This window comes from Drosophila kikkawai, chromosome 3L (assembly GCF_030179895.1).
Source record: "Drosophila kikkawai strain 14028-0561.14 chromosome 3L, DkikHiC1v2, whole genome shotgun sequence".
NCBI classification, from domain to species: domain Eukaryota; kingdom Metazoa; phylum Arthropoda; class Insecta; order Diptera; family Drosophilidae; genus Drosophila; species Drosophila kikkawai.
In genome coordinates, this window is record NC_091730.1 from 20,070,050 (window position 1) to 20,085,423 (window position 15,374).

At 48.0% G+C, this 15,374-nt stretch overlaps 5 protein-coding genes across 5 annotated transcripts; 2 read left to right on the forward strand and 3 right to left on the reverse strand.

Moving 5' to 3' along the window:
• The first annotated feature begins 11 nt into the window (after positions 1-11).
• On the forward strand, positions 12-1,331 carry LOC108078857 (nucleolin). Its single transcript, XM_017172961.3, has one exon. The coding sequence runs from the start codon at positions 96-98 to the stop codon at positions 1,248-1,250; it is 1,155 nt and encodes a 384-aa protein (XP_017028450.1). The 5' UTR covers positions 12-95; the 3' UTR covers positions 1,251-1,331.
• Positions 1,332-1,868: 537 nt separating this feature from the next.
• On the reverse strand, positions 1,869-5,520 carry vsg (visgun). The gene is given in 2 exon segments (XM_017173049.3): positions 1,869-3,895; positions 5,245-5,520. Coding segments are annotated over 2 exon segments (786 nt in total). The 5' UTR covers positions 5,306-5,520; the 3' UTR covers positions 1,869-3,170.
• A 420-nt stretch (positions 5,521-5,940) lies between these two features.
• On the forward strand, positions 5,941-8,673 carry SH3PX1 (sorting nexin 33-like protein SH3PX1). Its single transcript, XM_017173083.3, has 3 exons — positions 5,941-6,819; positions 7,345-7,997; positions 8,081-8,673. The coding sequence occupies exons 1-3, from the start codon at positions 6,067-6,069 to the stop codon at positions 8,370-8,372; spliced, it is 1,698 nt and encodes a 565-aa protein (XP_017028572.1). The 5' UTR covers positions 5,941-6,066; the 3' UTR covers positions 8,373-8,673.
• Positions 8,674-9,704: 1,031 nt separating this feature from the next.
• Positions 9,705-15,332, reverse strand: LOC108078698 (nascent polypeptide-associated complex subunit alpha, muscle-specific form). Its single transcript, XM_017172651.3, has 2 exons — positions 11,061-15,332; positions 9,705-10,997 (listed from the first exon to the last, which is right to left on the reverse strand). The coding sequence occupies exons 1-2, from the start codon at positions 14,888-14,890 to the stop codon at positions 10,934-10,936; spliced, it is 3,894 nt and encodes a 1,297-aa protein (XP_017028140.1). The 5' UTR covers positions 14,891-15,332; the 3' UTR covers positions 9,705-10,933.
• LOC138928376 (ecdysone-induced protein 74EF-like) lies at positions 10,217-10,687 on the reverse strand. The gene has a single exon (XM_070285444.1). It carries the CDS (start codon positions 10,685-10,687, stop codon positions 10,217-10,219), a length of 471 nt encoding a protein of 156 aa, XP_070141545.1.
• Positions 15,333-15,374: the final 42 nt, after the last annotated feature.

The following is a 15,374-nucleotide window of genomic DNA, read 5'->3' on the forward strand; positions in this document are numbered from 1 at the left end:
TATTAATGGTATTTTCATAGCAAGGTCATACTAATTGTACACGTGCGAACGAATTTCTCGATTTAAAAACTTAAGCACGTTTCCCCGAAAAAAACATGAAGAAAAAGCAGGTGGAAAGCTCATCCGAGGAGGAGGAGGAACTACTGGCGGAGGACTCTGAGGCATCCGACGACGAAGAACTGTCGGCAGAGGGCTCTGAGGCATCCGGTGACGAGGATGATTCTGAGGCATCCGGCGTGGAGGAAGACAGCGAACTGGACCTGGCCGCCAGTTCAACCGAATCCGATGAAGATGAAGAAGAGGAGGAGGATGCCAAACCTGCACCAAAGAGTCGGGCTGAGATTATAGACGAGCAGATTCACAACAAGTACGAACAGCTGAGGGGCACACGGCTTTACGTCCGCTTCCCCAAGAAACTGCCCCTGGATGTGGACGAGTTTAATGCCATGGTGAAGGCGCTGCATCCGCTGGTGGTGAAGGCACTGAAGCCTCGCCAAAAGCACGCCCGCTTCTGTCTGGTGGAGTTCAAGTCACAGAAAGATCGCGATCAGGCTCACGAGGACCTTAAGACCTCCATCAAGAACGATGCTGAGTACAAGGGATTCTACATCTCCCTACCCAAAACCGATTCCGAGGAGTTTGTCAATGAGATTGTCAGCCGCAAGCTGACCTCTGTGGAGAACAGGCAAACCAAGCGGATGATGAAGCGCGCAAGCAAGAAGGCCCTGCAGGCCAAACGCAACTTCACCTCTTCGGTGGTCATCACCAATCTGCCCAAGACCGCCTCGGTGGCTCAGGTGCGCCAGCTGTTCCCAGAAGCCGTCGACATTCAGATTAAGCCCGGTAAGGGCAAGTTCCGTGACTCCAGTGCGGCGACCGTAACCCTGCCAACGACTCACGATGCACGCAAGGCCATCAAACAAAAGCTGAGTCTGGCCGGCACGGAACTGTTACTGCGCTTCAACACCCAGACGAAGCGAAAGCCCAAGCCCAAGGCCAAGAATGGCAAGTCTACTTCTGAGAAGAAGAACCAAGGAGATAAGAAGATTCCACAGAAACCTAAACAACAAGATAAGCAGCAGCAGCAGAAGCCTAAAGTAGAAAACGGGGAAGCCCCCAAAGCCAAGAAACCAATCAAGAACGTCCAACAGCAGAAACCGAAAGAAAATCTAAAGCGAAAGGCACCTCCTAGCGGCGGGGAGTCCCACAAACTTAAGACCCCGAAAAAGATGAAGAAACTAAGCGCTTAAATATAATGTAGTTGTTAAAATGTTCCCTTAATTTTAATAAAAGAAACCTTTTTCTGGTTGACAATCATATGTAAAACCAAACGAAGCCTGATTATTAGTACCTAGATGGGCGCTAAATGGGTCTTTAAGGGGGATATACCACTTATATATATTTTTTTTTTAATTTATGGAATATACTGTGCAAGTTTTATTATTGAATTCCAACTCCAAAGTACCTGAAATCGCATTAAAAACATTGAAAGGCTTTTTATTCACCGAAATTCTCAAAGATCAATGAGCTTACGGTATGTATTCCATAGGTCCGTCATTACTAGTTTATTTATTTACATTTTTTTTATCATCTCTGATTCTACTTTTACCTGTCTTCAAAGTTTCACAATGATTGCTCGATTATTTCCTTAAAAAAAATTTAAAAAAAAAGTCTACATTTCGATCGATTAGATGTGCATATATCCCCCCTTAAGCTCCCACAAAAAACTGATCTTCGGGAGCCTTCGGGAAGGATGTTCAAATAGGGGGAAAGGTTTTGATGTAGAAACTCAACCTTGAAACTCTGTGTTAATTCCATCAGAGACAAGAGTTTCCCAACATGCCATGCTGCATGCTAATAAAAGACTGTTTTAAATGTTTAAAATATTTATTATCGTACACGATATACAGACATAGATATATTCATATATATGTATATATATATATATATTTTAGTAAGCCGGCTGAGTGATTTACTGGATATACATTCATTGATTGGGTTACTTTAGCTTATATACTTATGAGATTTTCCATGTGCACAGAGTTCATTGACGGGTTCTTGTGTTCGATTTTTGTAGCTTCAAAGGTATAGTATTTGTATTATTTAGCCAACAGTAAGCAGCGGGCAAAGGTAATGGTAATTCATATGTATAGATTCAATCCTAGTACAAAATATTCAACATTGCGTATATGCATTAACATTGGGACTTCTGTTCTCAACTCTATTTATCCTTGCTCCTCCTCGGACCTTATGTATTTATATATTGCATATAAACGCACGTCCCGCCATGTATCCTGTTGCTGTGCATCGCGGCGAGTCGCTTTATTAATTTTTGCAATGCCACCTCCCTACCCTAGCAGGAGAATCGATAAGTGGGCGAAAAGAACGTTATTTTACGAGGCAAAAAGAAGGGGGAAACAAAACAAAAAAAAAAATGCACATTAAGGGAGGAATTAGAAACGCGTTTCCCGTTTGGTTTTCTTTTTTTTACGTTTTTTGTATAGCTCGTTAAGGTAGTAAATATTCTTAGTTCCTATATAATGAATTGATTTTTCGAGTTATTCAAAATCCGTGTAAATATAATCAAAATTTATATATTCCTTTCGTAGCTCTATATTGAATCCCAGAAACGAAGCCGTCGCCAGCCAGCCGCTTTCCTTCGGATTTCTGTGTTATGTCCACGGTTCTCGCTATCTCAAGCAGTCTCACATATTTGCTGTTATTTGTTCATTCTCCTCTCCTCAAGTCTCTTTCCTCCTGCTCCTCCTTTCCTCTTTCTTCGTTTTATTTATTCATTTATCTGTTCACTTTACAGTCGCCCTTGGATCTCGGACCCTCCCCCCACTTTCTCCGTCTGTGTAAGGCGCTGAACATCCGCTCAAGTTGCTGATAAACTGGTGTTTTTTGCAAAAAGAAAAAGTACCTCTTACATATATGGATGTGTGGACAAATATTGTGTGTGTGTCGGCCGATAAGGAAGTTATCAAGAATCGGGAGCTAGCTCATTCCTCCTATCTGTCTCGCATTGAATCCGCTCTGGGGGTTATCGTGGAATTTAAAACCTGACTCTACTGTTGTGTTGAATTGGATTGGTTTTGGGTGCGGGCGGGGCTCTTTGGATAGCAATAATATTGTAGTTATGTGTAGTTGTAGTATTCCCCGCTTCTAAATTACGTGTGCAGCAGCCGGTCCCGGGCCGACGGCGAGCAATTCTGCGGAGCTGCCGCCGCTCCGCCCCCGCTGCCACCACCTGAGTTGGGTGGCGGCGGAGGCGGTTGCGCCGGCGGCGATCGCAGCGGTATGGATGGCTGGACAAACCGCACACGCTCCGCATCTGTGGCTGCGGCGCTGCTGCTAGCCGCCGCCGCTCCGGCTGCCGCATTGAAGGCCGACGTGAAGGCGGTGGCGGCTCAAAGGGTGTGGTAGTTGCGCTCGTTGCGGGCCTTGTAGAACTTGTAGGCCACCAGTCCGATGGCAAGTAGGCCCAGGGTGAGCACGATGCCCCCAATGAATGAGGATCCATCAAAGCGGCCGCACGGCGGCGGCTTCGGAGCCGGAGTGGTCGATGTGTGTGGCGGCTCGGTTGTGGTTGTCGAGTTAGGAGACGGCGTGGTCGAAGTGGTAGTAGTGGCTGGGGTCGTGCTGCTTGTTGTTGTAGTGGCTGCAGTAGTCGAAGATGTGGTGGTGGGCACCGTGGTCGTCTTTGGAGTTGTTGTGTCTGGCGCAGCAGTTGTTGTATCTGGCGGAGCAGTTGTCGTGTCCGGCGCCTTCGTAGAGATCGTTGTTGGGACTGTTGGAGGGGTGGTGACCGGAGTGGTAGTATTGACCGAAGGCGTAACTGGAACAGTAGTTGCCTCTGTCGTAGTTGGTTTGGTTACGACTGTTGTAGGGGGAGCTGAAATATAAATTTGAGGTATCAATATTAGAAATCGGACTAAAATATGAATAAATAAAATAAATAAATAAATCAAAAATATAAATAAATAAATAAAATAAATGCTTACATTTTGTTACATTTTCTATTGACATAAATATCTTTAAAAACACATCTTATTCGGTCAGAGGCTAGGGCATTATTTATAAATAATAATGTCAGATGTTTGCAATTTCTTTAATAAATAAATAGGATAAATGTAGAGTTTCAATCTATAAAATTTTGAAATCTTTAATTTATTTACACAATTTTAAAAATAAAACAATAAATTTAAAACATACCATAACAAATATTAAAAAAAAGGACTTTTAAATATAAATTGAATTCGGTTTAATTTATACTAAGTCGAAAAAAGATGGAGATGAAAGGCAAATATTAATAAAAAATAAATTTTAAACCAAACACCAAGAATAAATGACCAAAATTATTCTTGAAATGAAGCTCTTATCATTAAAAGTTTCTAAGAACTACGTTTAAAGAATTCCATTAAATCTTAAACTTATTGACAGGGAAATATTATTAAAGTTCTTAAACAAATCCTCAAGAATAATACATTTTTTTATTCTTGAAAATAAAGTTTTCATCATTAGTTTCTAAAAAATACGCTTAAAGAATTTCATTGAATCCTAAACTAATTGAGTGGCAACAATTTCAAGGTTTTTATAAAAAAATTCAAGAATAATTAATTGTTTTATTCTTGAAAATAAAATTCTTATCATTTAAAGCTTGAGGGACACATGGATCCCAAAGGAAACAAGAAATGCAAGACCGATTAGCATTTATTTGATTTATTTATACAACTTTATCAGAGGAAAAGAAACCGTCAGTATGTATGTATGCATGTACGTGGAGCTTGGAGCATGAGTCATTATTTCAATGTGTAATTACACTGTGTCCACCGCACATTTAAATTGGAAAAATGCACGTAACAAAGATGGGGATTGGGAGAAATTTGTGGCGTTGTAACCAGATAGCAGGTACCAAAACATGGAAAAATGTAATGCAAAATTACAAGCAGGTTCCGACAAATTGTTGTCGTAATATGTGCAGATTGCGTTAATGTGAACCTTACACCCAGCCGGAGAAAAAGGGAAATGGCCGGGAATTGATGATATTCAATATCGGATTCTTCTTTGACAAAAAAAAAAACGAAAAATCCCCACACTCGCACACACATGCAAGTGCCTGGCTGCCTGCATATGTGTGCGTCTGTACCTAACAGTGAGTTCTTGTGTTCTTTTCTCAAATTGTATGTCTTCGATTTTGATTTTGATTTTGATTTTAATTTTGATTTGTATATATTTACTCACCATCATCGCACAAGTTCACGGAAAATAGGCCCACAAACAGGCACACGACCAGCAATTTCATTTTGGAAAAGGGCACGGGCACGGGCACGGCTACGAGAAGAGGAGTATCTGCTACGGCCGCGGCAGCCTGCAAAAAGCGATTTGCCAAGTGGAGGGAGATTCACGCAGACGGTTATTAACAATTATTGCACAACTGCCGACGTCGCCTAGCTCCTGTTTTGCTCACCACAAATTAAAGCAACGCGCAATTAAGAAATGAATAACACGTAGAGCTCAGTGTGGCCGTGCATTTGTAGATGAAATATACCGTCCGGCTCAGAAAAATATACTGTCTGGCAAGTTCAGTTAAAAATACCAAAAATAACGATCCTCAGAGTGTGACTGATATCCTTGGCGTTTGGTACTACGAAGAATTAGAAAAATGAGCTGATAAAGCAGTTAAATAAATAAATAAAAGAGCGTTTTTCTGAATGTTATATTTTGCAATGTTTTAAAACTTGTTAATACTATTATAAAATTGATTTATTATCGAAACTTAGTATTTAGCTCTTTGAATTTTCTTCGCTTGAAAAGACCCAGAAAAGGACTTCTGGGATTTTGGTTTAAAAATTGGTTAAATTCGAACCTGGCCACACTTATACTAGTATTTTTAAACCAGATCATGAACCGTTCATTAAGGTGTTTTTATGAATTTTGCTCGTTATCCCACACTGGTGGCTGGTGATTCAGATCCAAAGAATAAGCAACTTTATTTTTCCTCTGTTTATGGGCCTTGTGCATACGGGACTCGTGAAATTCGCGTAATAAAATACCAACTAAAAGATGACCTCGTACGTGCGCGCCATGTACGACTTCAGCGGCGAGCCGGGCTCCTCGGAGCTCTCGATCGCTGCTGGCGATGTGCTCTCGGTAACGCGCAGCGATGTGGGCGAGGGCTGGTGGGAGGGCAAGAACGCCCGTGGGCAGATTGGGCTCTTCCCCGCCGCCTACGTGGAGGTGATGTCGGCGGCGGAGGCACAGAAGCTAAACGCCAGCGGGACCGCGGCAGTTCCCCAAGTGCCGGATCCGTTTGCCTCGCCGCCGCTGCCCCGCTACGATCAGACGGCGGACGATGATGGTAGCAACTGGGACGATGAGGACGACTGGAGCGATGACAATGAAACATACTCGGAAATCGGTCCAGGACAGAAGTACTCGGGTCAGACGGCACGAGCCAGTGGCATGTCCCATTCCACCAGTGACTATGACAACAAGCATCTACCTATTGCGCCCAACAATGACGACGCCCAATCACTGGCCTCCGCCGCCGGAGCCGGCGCCTCGGGCACCGTTAAGAAGGGCATGTTCGCCAAGAGCTCCGACTCGTATATCCTCGGACTGTCCAGCACCAAGGAGAAGATACCCGAATGCGAGCTGGCCTACATTACTCAGGTGGAGGATCTACCGATCTACCAGTGGACGCAGAACCACTCGCCCTATTCCGTGGTGGTTGCCAGTCCCAAGAAGGAGTCCAAGTTCAAGGGGATGAAGACGTTCATCGCCTACCAGCTGACGCCTAGCTTCAACAACATATCCGTAAGTTTGCTATCTCGCCCCGTCGTGATTAACAAAGCAATGCGATAAACCTCCCCCCTGCCTCAGTGAATCTCTGTATGTGTCAGTTAGTCGGTTTTCCTCTTCCTCTGCCCAAGGGTGACTTTGGGTTGGGTAACTGGCACGCCGGCCAATCCTTTGTTTTCTCACTTAATTGCAGGTTGACCTTTCCTTAACTCGAAGAGCAATTAACGAAGATGCACTCGCAGTTTACATAACTTGGAGTTGCAAAGAACAACTGAAGAGGTTAGGAGGAAGTCCATATAGTGAGATTGGAGAAAAAGTTCAAAGAGAATTAAAGGGTATTTCGTAAGCGGTGTTATATACTTTAAAGTCTTCTTTGTTGGAGCTATTCTCTGGCCATGCCATGATTGCTTCTGTTTCTGCCACCACCGCTGGGTATGATGATTCAGCAACCAACCCCAACCGCCGCCGCGTCCCACTATTCGTGTCACATTTCAAAATTAATTGGTCATATCTAATCTCGATTTTCGCTTTCGTTTTTAGGTGTCGCGTCGCTACAAGCACTTCGACTGGCTGCACGAGCGACTGGTGGACAAGTTCTGTTTGATTCCGGTGCCACCGCTACCGGACAAGCAGATCTCTGGCCGCTATGAGGAGCAGTTTGTGGAGCATCGACGCGTTCAGCTGCAGGAGTTTGTGGACTGGGTGTGCCGCCATCCGGTTATCTCCAAGTGCGAGGTCTGGTATCATTTCCTCACCTGCCGCGATGAGAAGATCTGGAAGTCGGGCAAGCGCAAGGCGGAGCGTGATCCCTACATGGGTGTCAACTACTGTTTGGCCATCTCGCCGCCGGATAAGAATCTGTTGCACTCCAAGGTGGATGTCCAGCTGGAGAGCGGTGTGCAGTTTATACACAGCATGGACGTGGCCGTTCGCAATCTGAACAACATTTCCAACGACATGGCCAAACGCTCGATGACGCAGAGTAAAAAGGAATTCCAGCGGATAGGCGATGGACTCTCCGATCTGGCCAAGGCCTTGGCCATTGACGAGAGGCGAGCACCCACCAGGAATGCCGTTCCTTTGTCGGAGAGTGTGGGCCGCATTGGTGGCATCTTCATAGGCATTGGCCAGGCCTTTGGCGATCAGCCAAAGTTCGATTGGATTCCGCTCTCCGATCGATTGCATATCTACAGGTGAGATTGAGATCTCTTAAACTTTAGGCGAATAAAATATAAGTATAAGGATACTAATCCTTTTTTTATTTTATGAAAAAAAGGGGCGTTCTCAACTGCTTTCCGGACATCTTCTCCACCCACAAGGGCGCCATTCAGAAGCGCAAGGACTGCGAACGATCCACCGCAGAGGGCAAGATGAACAATGCCCAGATGCAGGACGTCAACCGGCGCACTGACATTGTCTCGTATACGGTGCTGGCCGAGCTGAGTCACTTCAAGAGCGAGCGGGATACACATCTAAAGCATACGCTAAAAAACTTCATTGCCGAGCAAATTAAGTTCTATCAGGGCGTGGTGGCGCGTCTGCAAGAGGCCAGCCGTCAGATCGAGTAGATCTCATCACTGGATCGGGACGGGAGCCAGCCGGGAGCACAAAGCAACAAAGGAACTACACACACACACACACACACAAACACCCACTTCCACAGCTACAAACATTCGCACGCGTGCATTTCAAATGCTTTAGATGGGAACTCCTACTTTAAGCGTGGATATAACTAAATGCTAAGCAAAATGTGTAAACATAACTGTTAAGAAACAAAAGTTACGTATTTATACAGAAATTAACTTTTATATATGCCTATTATACATATTTGTACACTGGAAATTGAAAAGCCAATATATGATTATATATTTATAAAAAGAAAGCATAGTTTACGTAATGAAATCATTGGCTTTTGGAGTTTGTCCTTGATGTTTCTGATATTTTTCGAGTTTAAAGTTAAATACTACATTTCTCACTATGATATTTTCGATATGATATTGTTTCCAATATATCATATCAAAATTGTTTTATATTTTTTAATATAAATATCCAATATCTTAAGTATATTTAATCAAAGTTTCACATCAATTGTAGCAAAAGATACAAACGAACGGAGGCTAAAAAGTTAAAGCGCTCTCCTGAAAAGTGTCCCGAAAAGTTCCATTTTGAAAAACGGTATACACGATAACTCAATATCTACTGGACCAATCTAACTAACTACATCCTTAATTAATTCGATATATCAAAGTTTACTATATACTCCGAAAAATATCAAAGAATCTTGTCCTTGTAAGCTGGCTGAGACGATGATCAGCTTCTCCTCCGTAGGTATGATCTCTGTCAGCTAGCTGAATCATTTGTTCCCCCCGTTCTGGAGAAAAAGTCGTTTGTTTTTTGCTATTCTGTTGCCTTTATCAGCGAAATTCTCTAAAAGGGTTGCTCTTTATTTTGTCCATTTTCATGTTCATGCTTTTTGCTTCTTTTTGCCATTTTCGCGTTAATAAGTTTTGTGATTCTTGTTGTGGTTTTGGTTTTGTTTTTTGTTTGTATCTAGACAACATAAATGTTAGATTGCACATGTTAAGGGGTTATCCTTGCATCGTGTTCATAAATAATATAATCAGCGTAATATAACTACACAGTAAAAACAAAAAAGAAAAAAAAAACACATTCGGAATGAATACAAAATTGGTTGTAGTTTGCCTTTTAGCGCTGCGGTTTTTGTTTTGTTTTTGGTAAGGGCCCAAGGACCGAGGATTGTCCTGGCGAGATGATTAAGGATAAGGGATAGCTGGAGCTGGGAGGGGGAGGGGGTCACTAAGTGGTAATACATCTAGATAAAAACGCTATATACATACACGCTCGAGTTAATAATCATAATAATATAACGCAGCTTGAGATAATAATAATAATAATAATAGATTTTGGTTAACAATAATACAATAATTAGGTTTTTTTTTTTCCTTTTTCTTGCCATTCGCTCTTCTACAATATTTTTTGTTTAGTTTTCTTTTTTCTCGTTTTCCTTTTCTTTTTTTTTTTTTTTGTTTTGTTTTTTGTTAACAAACTACCAATAACAAATTTTTACTAATTCAATTTAAGTTTTTCATTCTTTCATTCGGTTTTCTCGCTTTTGTTTTGTTTATAAATTATTGTTGTTGCCTTCGGGGTTACCTTGTTGCTGTTGCTGTTCCTGTGTGTATATATATTAAATTAAAGGAAAATTCATGGTTTATCCTTTACCAATTCCTGGCGGTAAAAACGGCCTATATACGACGCCTCTAAATATATATAGTAATTAATATTACACACAAGTGTTGTATGTATATATATATATATGCCTATATGTGTGTTTATGTTTAATATGCAAGTGTTGTTGCTGATGGGGAGGCGATGGCGATCCTCTCTACGCCTAGCCATAGTCCCCGCCAAAGCGTCCATGCTTGTTGCCATTGCTCCCGTTGCTGTTCTGGACCGCTGCCGCGGCTGCCGCCGCCTGAGCGGCCTTCTCTGCTAGCAGGGCCGCCTTCTGTTGCATGTAGGGATTGAAGTGTTGCATGTACATGGAGGCAGCTGCTGCTGCTGCATAATTGTTGGCATAGTTGTTGTTGTTGCCCCTTGGGTTGGTGCTGCCACCGCTCCACTGCTGTTGTTGCTGGAGTTGCTGCTGCTGTTGTTGGAGTTGCTTTTGCTGATGCTGTTGGTGTTGTTGCTGCTGTTGATGGTGATGTTGCTGCTGCTGCTGCTGTTGATGCTGCTGCCAGTAGCCCTGCTCCGCTGACATGTAGTTGCTGCTAGCATCGCCCTCCTTCTGATACAAGTACGAATTGAGCAGCGACTCACGGGCGGCGGCGGCGGCCGCCATTTGATTGCTCTGGAACATATTCTCCATGGCCGCCGCCGTGGGATAACAAAATTTATTGCTACTATTGTTGCTGTGATTTTGATTGTTGGCTGCTGGAAGTTGTGATTGCTGTTGCTGGTGTTGTTGCTGCTTGGCCACGGCCTGGTAGTTGCTATACTCCTGCTGCTGCTGCTGTTGTTGTTGTTGCTGCTGCTCCTCGTAGCTGGCCGTTGTCCTTGATCCCGCTGCAGGTGATTGTGGCTCCTTATGAGCCCGGCTTGACTGTCATTCGCCGGTGGCCGTCACTGTGGTCCACTGCCAGGGGCTGTTGTAGCCCTGCTTGGGATTGCTGAGAAGGGAGGAAGAGGTGTTACGAAAAAAGGATGATTGGCTCATCTTATAGATAACTCACCTGCCAAAGAGAGGATGCCACAGCGCCGAATTGGCATCCATTCCGGCAGCCGCCGCCTCGGCAAGATGATGCTGCTGCTGCTGTTGTTGTTGCTGCTGATGATCTTGAGCGAGCAGGTTGCCCCGCTTCCGCTGCTGCTGGGACCCAACGGACGATTGCTGCTGCAACTGCTTGGCCTGCTCCAGGGGATTGTAAGTAACGCAGGCCTTACTAGAACGAAGTGTGCGTCCGCCGGTGGCCGCTTCCTTGCCCTGATCCGCTGTCGTCGTTTTGTGCATGGAGGAACGCCCTCGCATACCGTCAAAGGGCACGTTGAGCAGGGGCACCACATTCGCCTCCGGCTCCAGCAGATTCGAGAGGGATTTGATGGTCAGTCTGGGTTTGTGCTCCGCCGGAGCTGGCGCTGGCGCTGGAGCGGGTGCTGGGGCAGGCACAGCGGCGGGGGCAGCAGCAGCAGTGGCACTTGGGGCACCTGCTGACAGCTTTGATTTGGTAAAGTTGCAGATGGTTTCCGTTTCCGGCTCCCTCCTGGGACGTTTGTGCTCTTGATGATGATGCGTGGATGCGGCGGAAGATGAGGATGATGACGCCTCCTTGGAAGCGTCCCAATTGAGGAATTGCGGCAGCTGCGGCTGCAGCAGCTTCTGCATGATGGCCAGCTCTACGGGATTGGTGAACCCGTTGAAGGCATTGGTGGAACCGCTGGCAGCACTTGGAGGAGGTGGTGGAGCATGAGTTGCCGCCGCTGGAGGAGGAGGAGGAGCTGGCGCAGGAGTGGGCACCTTTGGCTGCTGCTCCTCCGACGGCTTCTGCTTCATGCACTGCTTGTACAGCTCGTCCAGGTGCTGCAGCCCGAACTGGCTGTTGTACAGCGGCAGAAGATTGCTCATGAACTTTCGCTGCAGCCCCAGCGGATCCTTGATGGTCTTAAAGAACTCCTGAGACAGCTGGCCAAAATACGGCAGCCACAGCATTTGCTGCAGCAGCGCCAGCGTGGTGGCATTCAGATCCGTGGAAAGACTGGAATCCGCCGCCGGCGAGGGCGGAGTGGGCACCACGGGAGCCACTGCTGCGGGCTTGGTCTGAGCTGGCACAGGTTTGGGCTGCGTCTGCTTTGGACTGGGACTCCTCGCCTTGCTGCTGGGCCCCAGCACCACTGGATCCGGCTCCTTGGTCGCCTTCGTCGCCTGCTCTGCCTCCGTTTTGAGTATGGCCTCCAGCTGCTCCATGGTCACCACGAGAATATTGGGATTCTGGATGATCTCTGGATAGGCGAAGGCCTCCGGGAGACGCAGCTCCGGCCTGGTGGTCAACAGCAGGGGTATCTCACGGGCCGGAGAGGCCAACACGGCGCCGAGGCGATCCTTTGGCACGAGTATCGGGTCCGGAACTTTCCACTGCGGATTGCTGATCAGCATCTTCAACTGGGTGAGGGCATCCGGATCCTTATCCATCTTGATGCTGGCCTTCGGACGCTTCTTGAGCGGCTGACTGGACTCCTCCTCCTCCTCGTCGTCGATCACCACCGTCTCTAGTTTGCCCTCGCGTCCCGCCTTCCCGAGATCCATGGGCTCCGCCTGCTGCGGATTGTTATTGCTATTGTTCAGCTTAAGGAACTGCTCCAGAATGAGATTTTTGATGGTTTCCGAGGTGGTCTCCACCTCGGCCGGGATGGAGTTGGCTGGCAGCTGCAGGTCCCGTTCCGGGGACTTGAGAATATCGGAGCTGGAGGTCACAGCACACTGGCTGCGCGACTCGGAGGGCGGACACACCTCCTCGCGCTTCTTGTAGCTCAGGTCCTTGGGCGTCTCGTCCCCTCCACTGGCCTTGTCCTTGTCCTTTTCTGGCGTGGGTGTCGTGGGCGTGGGTGTTTGGGTCAGCTCAACAGTCGCAGGAGTGGGAGGCTGTGGCTCCGGCTCCGTGGCCACCACCGCCTCCTGCTGCTTCTCGAAGGCCTCTATGCCCAGGAAGAGCTCTCCGTTCAGGCCCTCGATCTCACCCGCCTCGTTGAAGGACAGGCACTTGGGCGTGTCGTCGTCATTGTCCATGTTGAGGATACTGGGCAGGTCCTTGCCGAGATCTGGCACGCAAAAGGAGCTCAGTTCATCGCCAGTGGAGGAGGTTGAGGTGTTCTGGGGATTATTACCGCCGCCGGTGCTGGTCTCCTGGACGAGATTGTCCTCGCAGCTGCGCTTCACCAGGGAATCGAGCAGATCCGCCCCACTGCTCCCGTGATCGCTGCTGCAGTTTTGCAGCAGATCGTCGGCGTCGTCCAGCAGATCCTTCAGATTCTTAGTATTCGCATCGAGACTCTCCGCGGAATCATGGACCGCCGTGGTCAGTGGTTTGTCCTCCTCCTCCTCCCCATGCTCAACCGGAATGGGGTCGTCATCAGGGACCTGGATCAGGGCAATATCGCCCTTGGGCAGGAACAGACCCGTCTTGGGGCATAGCTGCAATTCCAACGGCGAGGGCGTGGAGCTCTGATATGTGGGCGTGTTGGTCTTTGTGGCCTTGGTCGAGGCATTCGTCTCCTCGCTGTCCAGCAGTCCGTCAAAGCAGGGAGGAGTCCTGGAAGAACAGGGCTGCTGACCGGATGGCAGCACCACCACGTTCTCAATCAGGTTGCCATTCGGTTGATCCGCATCCAGCTGCAGCTCCTCCGCTTCCGCCTCCTCCTCTTCCGGCTCCTCCTCCTCCTCCTCGATCTCGTCCGGCAGCTGGGTGACACTGTCCTCCCAGTCCTGCAGCAGATTCTGAGCAATGATAGGCAACTGTGGCTGCTGCACCGGCTCCTGCTCCAGCTCCGCCTCGTGTTCGTGCTCGTGTTGGGTCACCAGCTCCAGGTGCTGCGCCTCATCCTCTTGCTCGTCATCCTCGTGACGCTGATGCTGGTGCTGCTCGCGCTTGACCTTCATCAAGGGTGCGGCGGAGCCGTGGAAGAATTTAACTATCCGCGTGGAGGAAGCATCGGTGCGCGGCATGGAGCGCCAGCCGTTCGTGGTCTTGGTCAGGCGAATGCGATTGCGCTTGTCGTAGTCCTCGCAGCGCACCTCCACGATGCGGGTGTCGTCCTGCTTGACCCACAGGAAGATGGGATTAACGCTGGGCGTTGCCACTGCCGAGGTGTTACTACTGGGAGTGGGTTTGGAGTTGGGATTACTAGGAGTTATAGTGGGTGTGGGTGTTGGTGTGGGCGTTTTGTGTCGTCGCAGGGCAGTGACTGCTGGCGGCTCCTGCTTCTCCTCCGCTTCCTCCTCCACTGCGCGCGGAGCCTTGGGCTTGGGACTGACTCTTCGGGTCGACACCACATTGGATGCAGTGACCGTTGTCGTGGTTGTTTTGGTTTCAAGTTTCACGGCAGCCGTTCGCGGCACAGGCGGCACCGTGGGATTTATAGGAGCGGGATTGGGAGAAGGAACAGCTGCTGCTGGTGGCTCGGGGGCCGGCAGCTCCGGGCCCGTGCTGCACTTTGGTTCCGTCTTGATCTCGCGCAGCACACTTTTGCTAATCCGCGGCGTATTGGCCACCTTCAGGTGTCCGAACTTCTGCTTGGCCCGCGTATTCTTACCGCGCGCTCCCTTGCCACGCCGCCGTGTCGACTGCTCCTCGAACACCAGAAAGATGTCCCGAGCCACTCTCCGTCGCTCCGATTTACGGTGGCACACCGGCGGAGCCGCCTCCAATTCCTGCTTGACGATGCCCATGCCCTCGCCGCCGCCTCCTGCAGCACCGCTTTTGTTATTGTTTGCTTCTCCCTCCTCATCCTGATTACCGTTGCCGTTAGCTACGCATCCTCCACTTGTCCTGCAAGTGGCATTCCGGGGCATTTTACGGCCGTTACGGTCGTCTCCGTTAGTCCGTCGTCGCTGGCACAGAGCTGGTGGTCATTTTCCCCCGCGCACCACTCCTATTGCATCGTTCGCTCACTAGCTCTCCTGCCACCGCCGCCGCTCGTTCGCTTTTCTCTCCTATTTTCTTTTCGCCTCGCGTTCGCCTTTCCTTTCCCCGTTTGTCCGTATTTTTCGCTCGCTCGCTCGCTCTTGGCCCCCTGCTTCTGCCACTTCTGATTGGGAGCAGCGTTCTGATTGGACTCAATCGGTTCGCATTGCCGCCGTGCACTCGCGGCTCCAGCGTTTCTAATTCAGTTAACTTCACTCTGGCCGTACGGTAGCTGTTTTTGCTTCGCTGCCCTGCTATGCGCTGTGTGTTTTACGTTGACAAAATCAATGAATTTTGTATATATGCACAGCTGGGGCTGCCAACTCGCTTGCGGGCTCCCCAATTTGGCGAGGGGAACTTTTGTGGCGTCTG

Excerpts from the sequence above, each read along its gene's own strand:
- LOC108078698 (XM_017172651.3), bottom strand. The coding sequence starts at position 14,890 with ATGCCCCGGAATGCCACTTGCAGGACAAGTGGAGGATGCGTAGCTAAC. Across the intron at positions 10,998-11,060 it reads TGGCATCCTCTCTTTGGCAG|CAATCCCAAGCAGGGCTACA; the intron begins GTGAGTTATCTA and ends CTCCCTTCTCAG.
- LOC138928376 (XM_070285444.1), bottom strand. The coding sequence starts at position 10,687 with ATGTTCCAGAGCAATCAAATGGCGGCCGCCGCCGCCGCCCGTGAGTCG.
- SH3PX1 (XM_017173083.3), top strand. The coding sequence starts at position 6,067 with ATGACCTCGTACGTGCGCGCCATGTACGACTTCAGCGGCGAGCCGGGC. Across the intron at positions 6,820-7,344 it reads CTAGCTTCAACAACATATCC|GTGTCGCGTCGCTACAAGCA; the intron begins GTAAGTTTGCTA and ends TTTCGTTTTTAG. Across the intron at positions 7,998-8,080 it reads GATCGATTGCATATCTACAG|GGGCGTTCTCAACTGCTTTC; the intron begins GTGAGATTGAGA and ends TATGAAAAAAAG.
- LOC108078857 (XM_017172961.3), top strand. The coding sequence starts at position 96 with ATGAAGAAAAAGCAGGTGGAAAGCTCATCCGAGGAGGAGGAGGAACTA.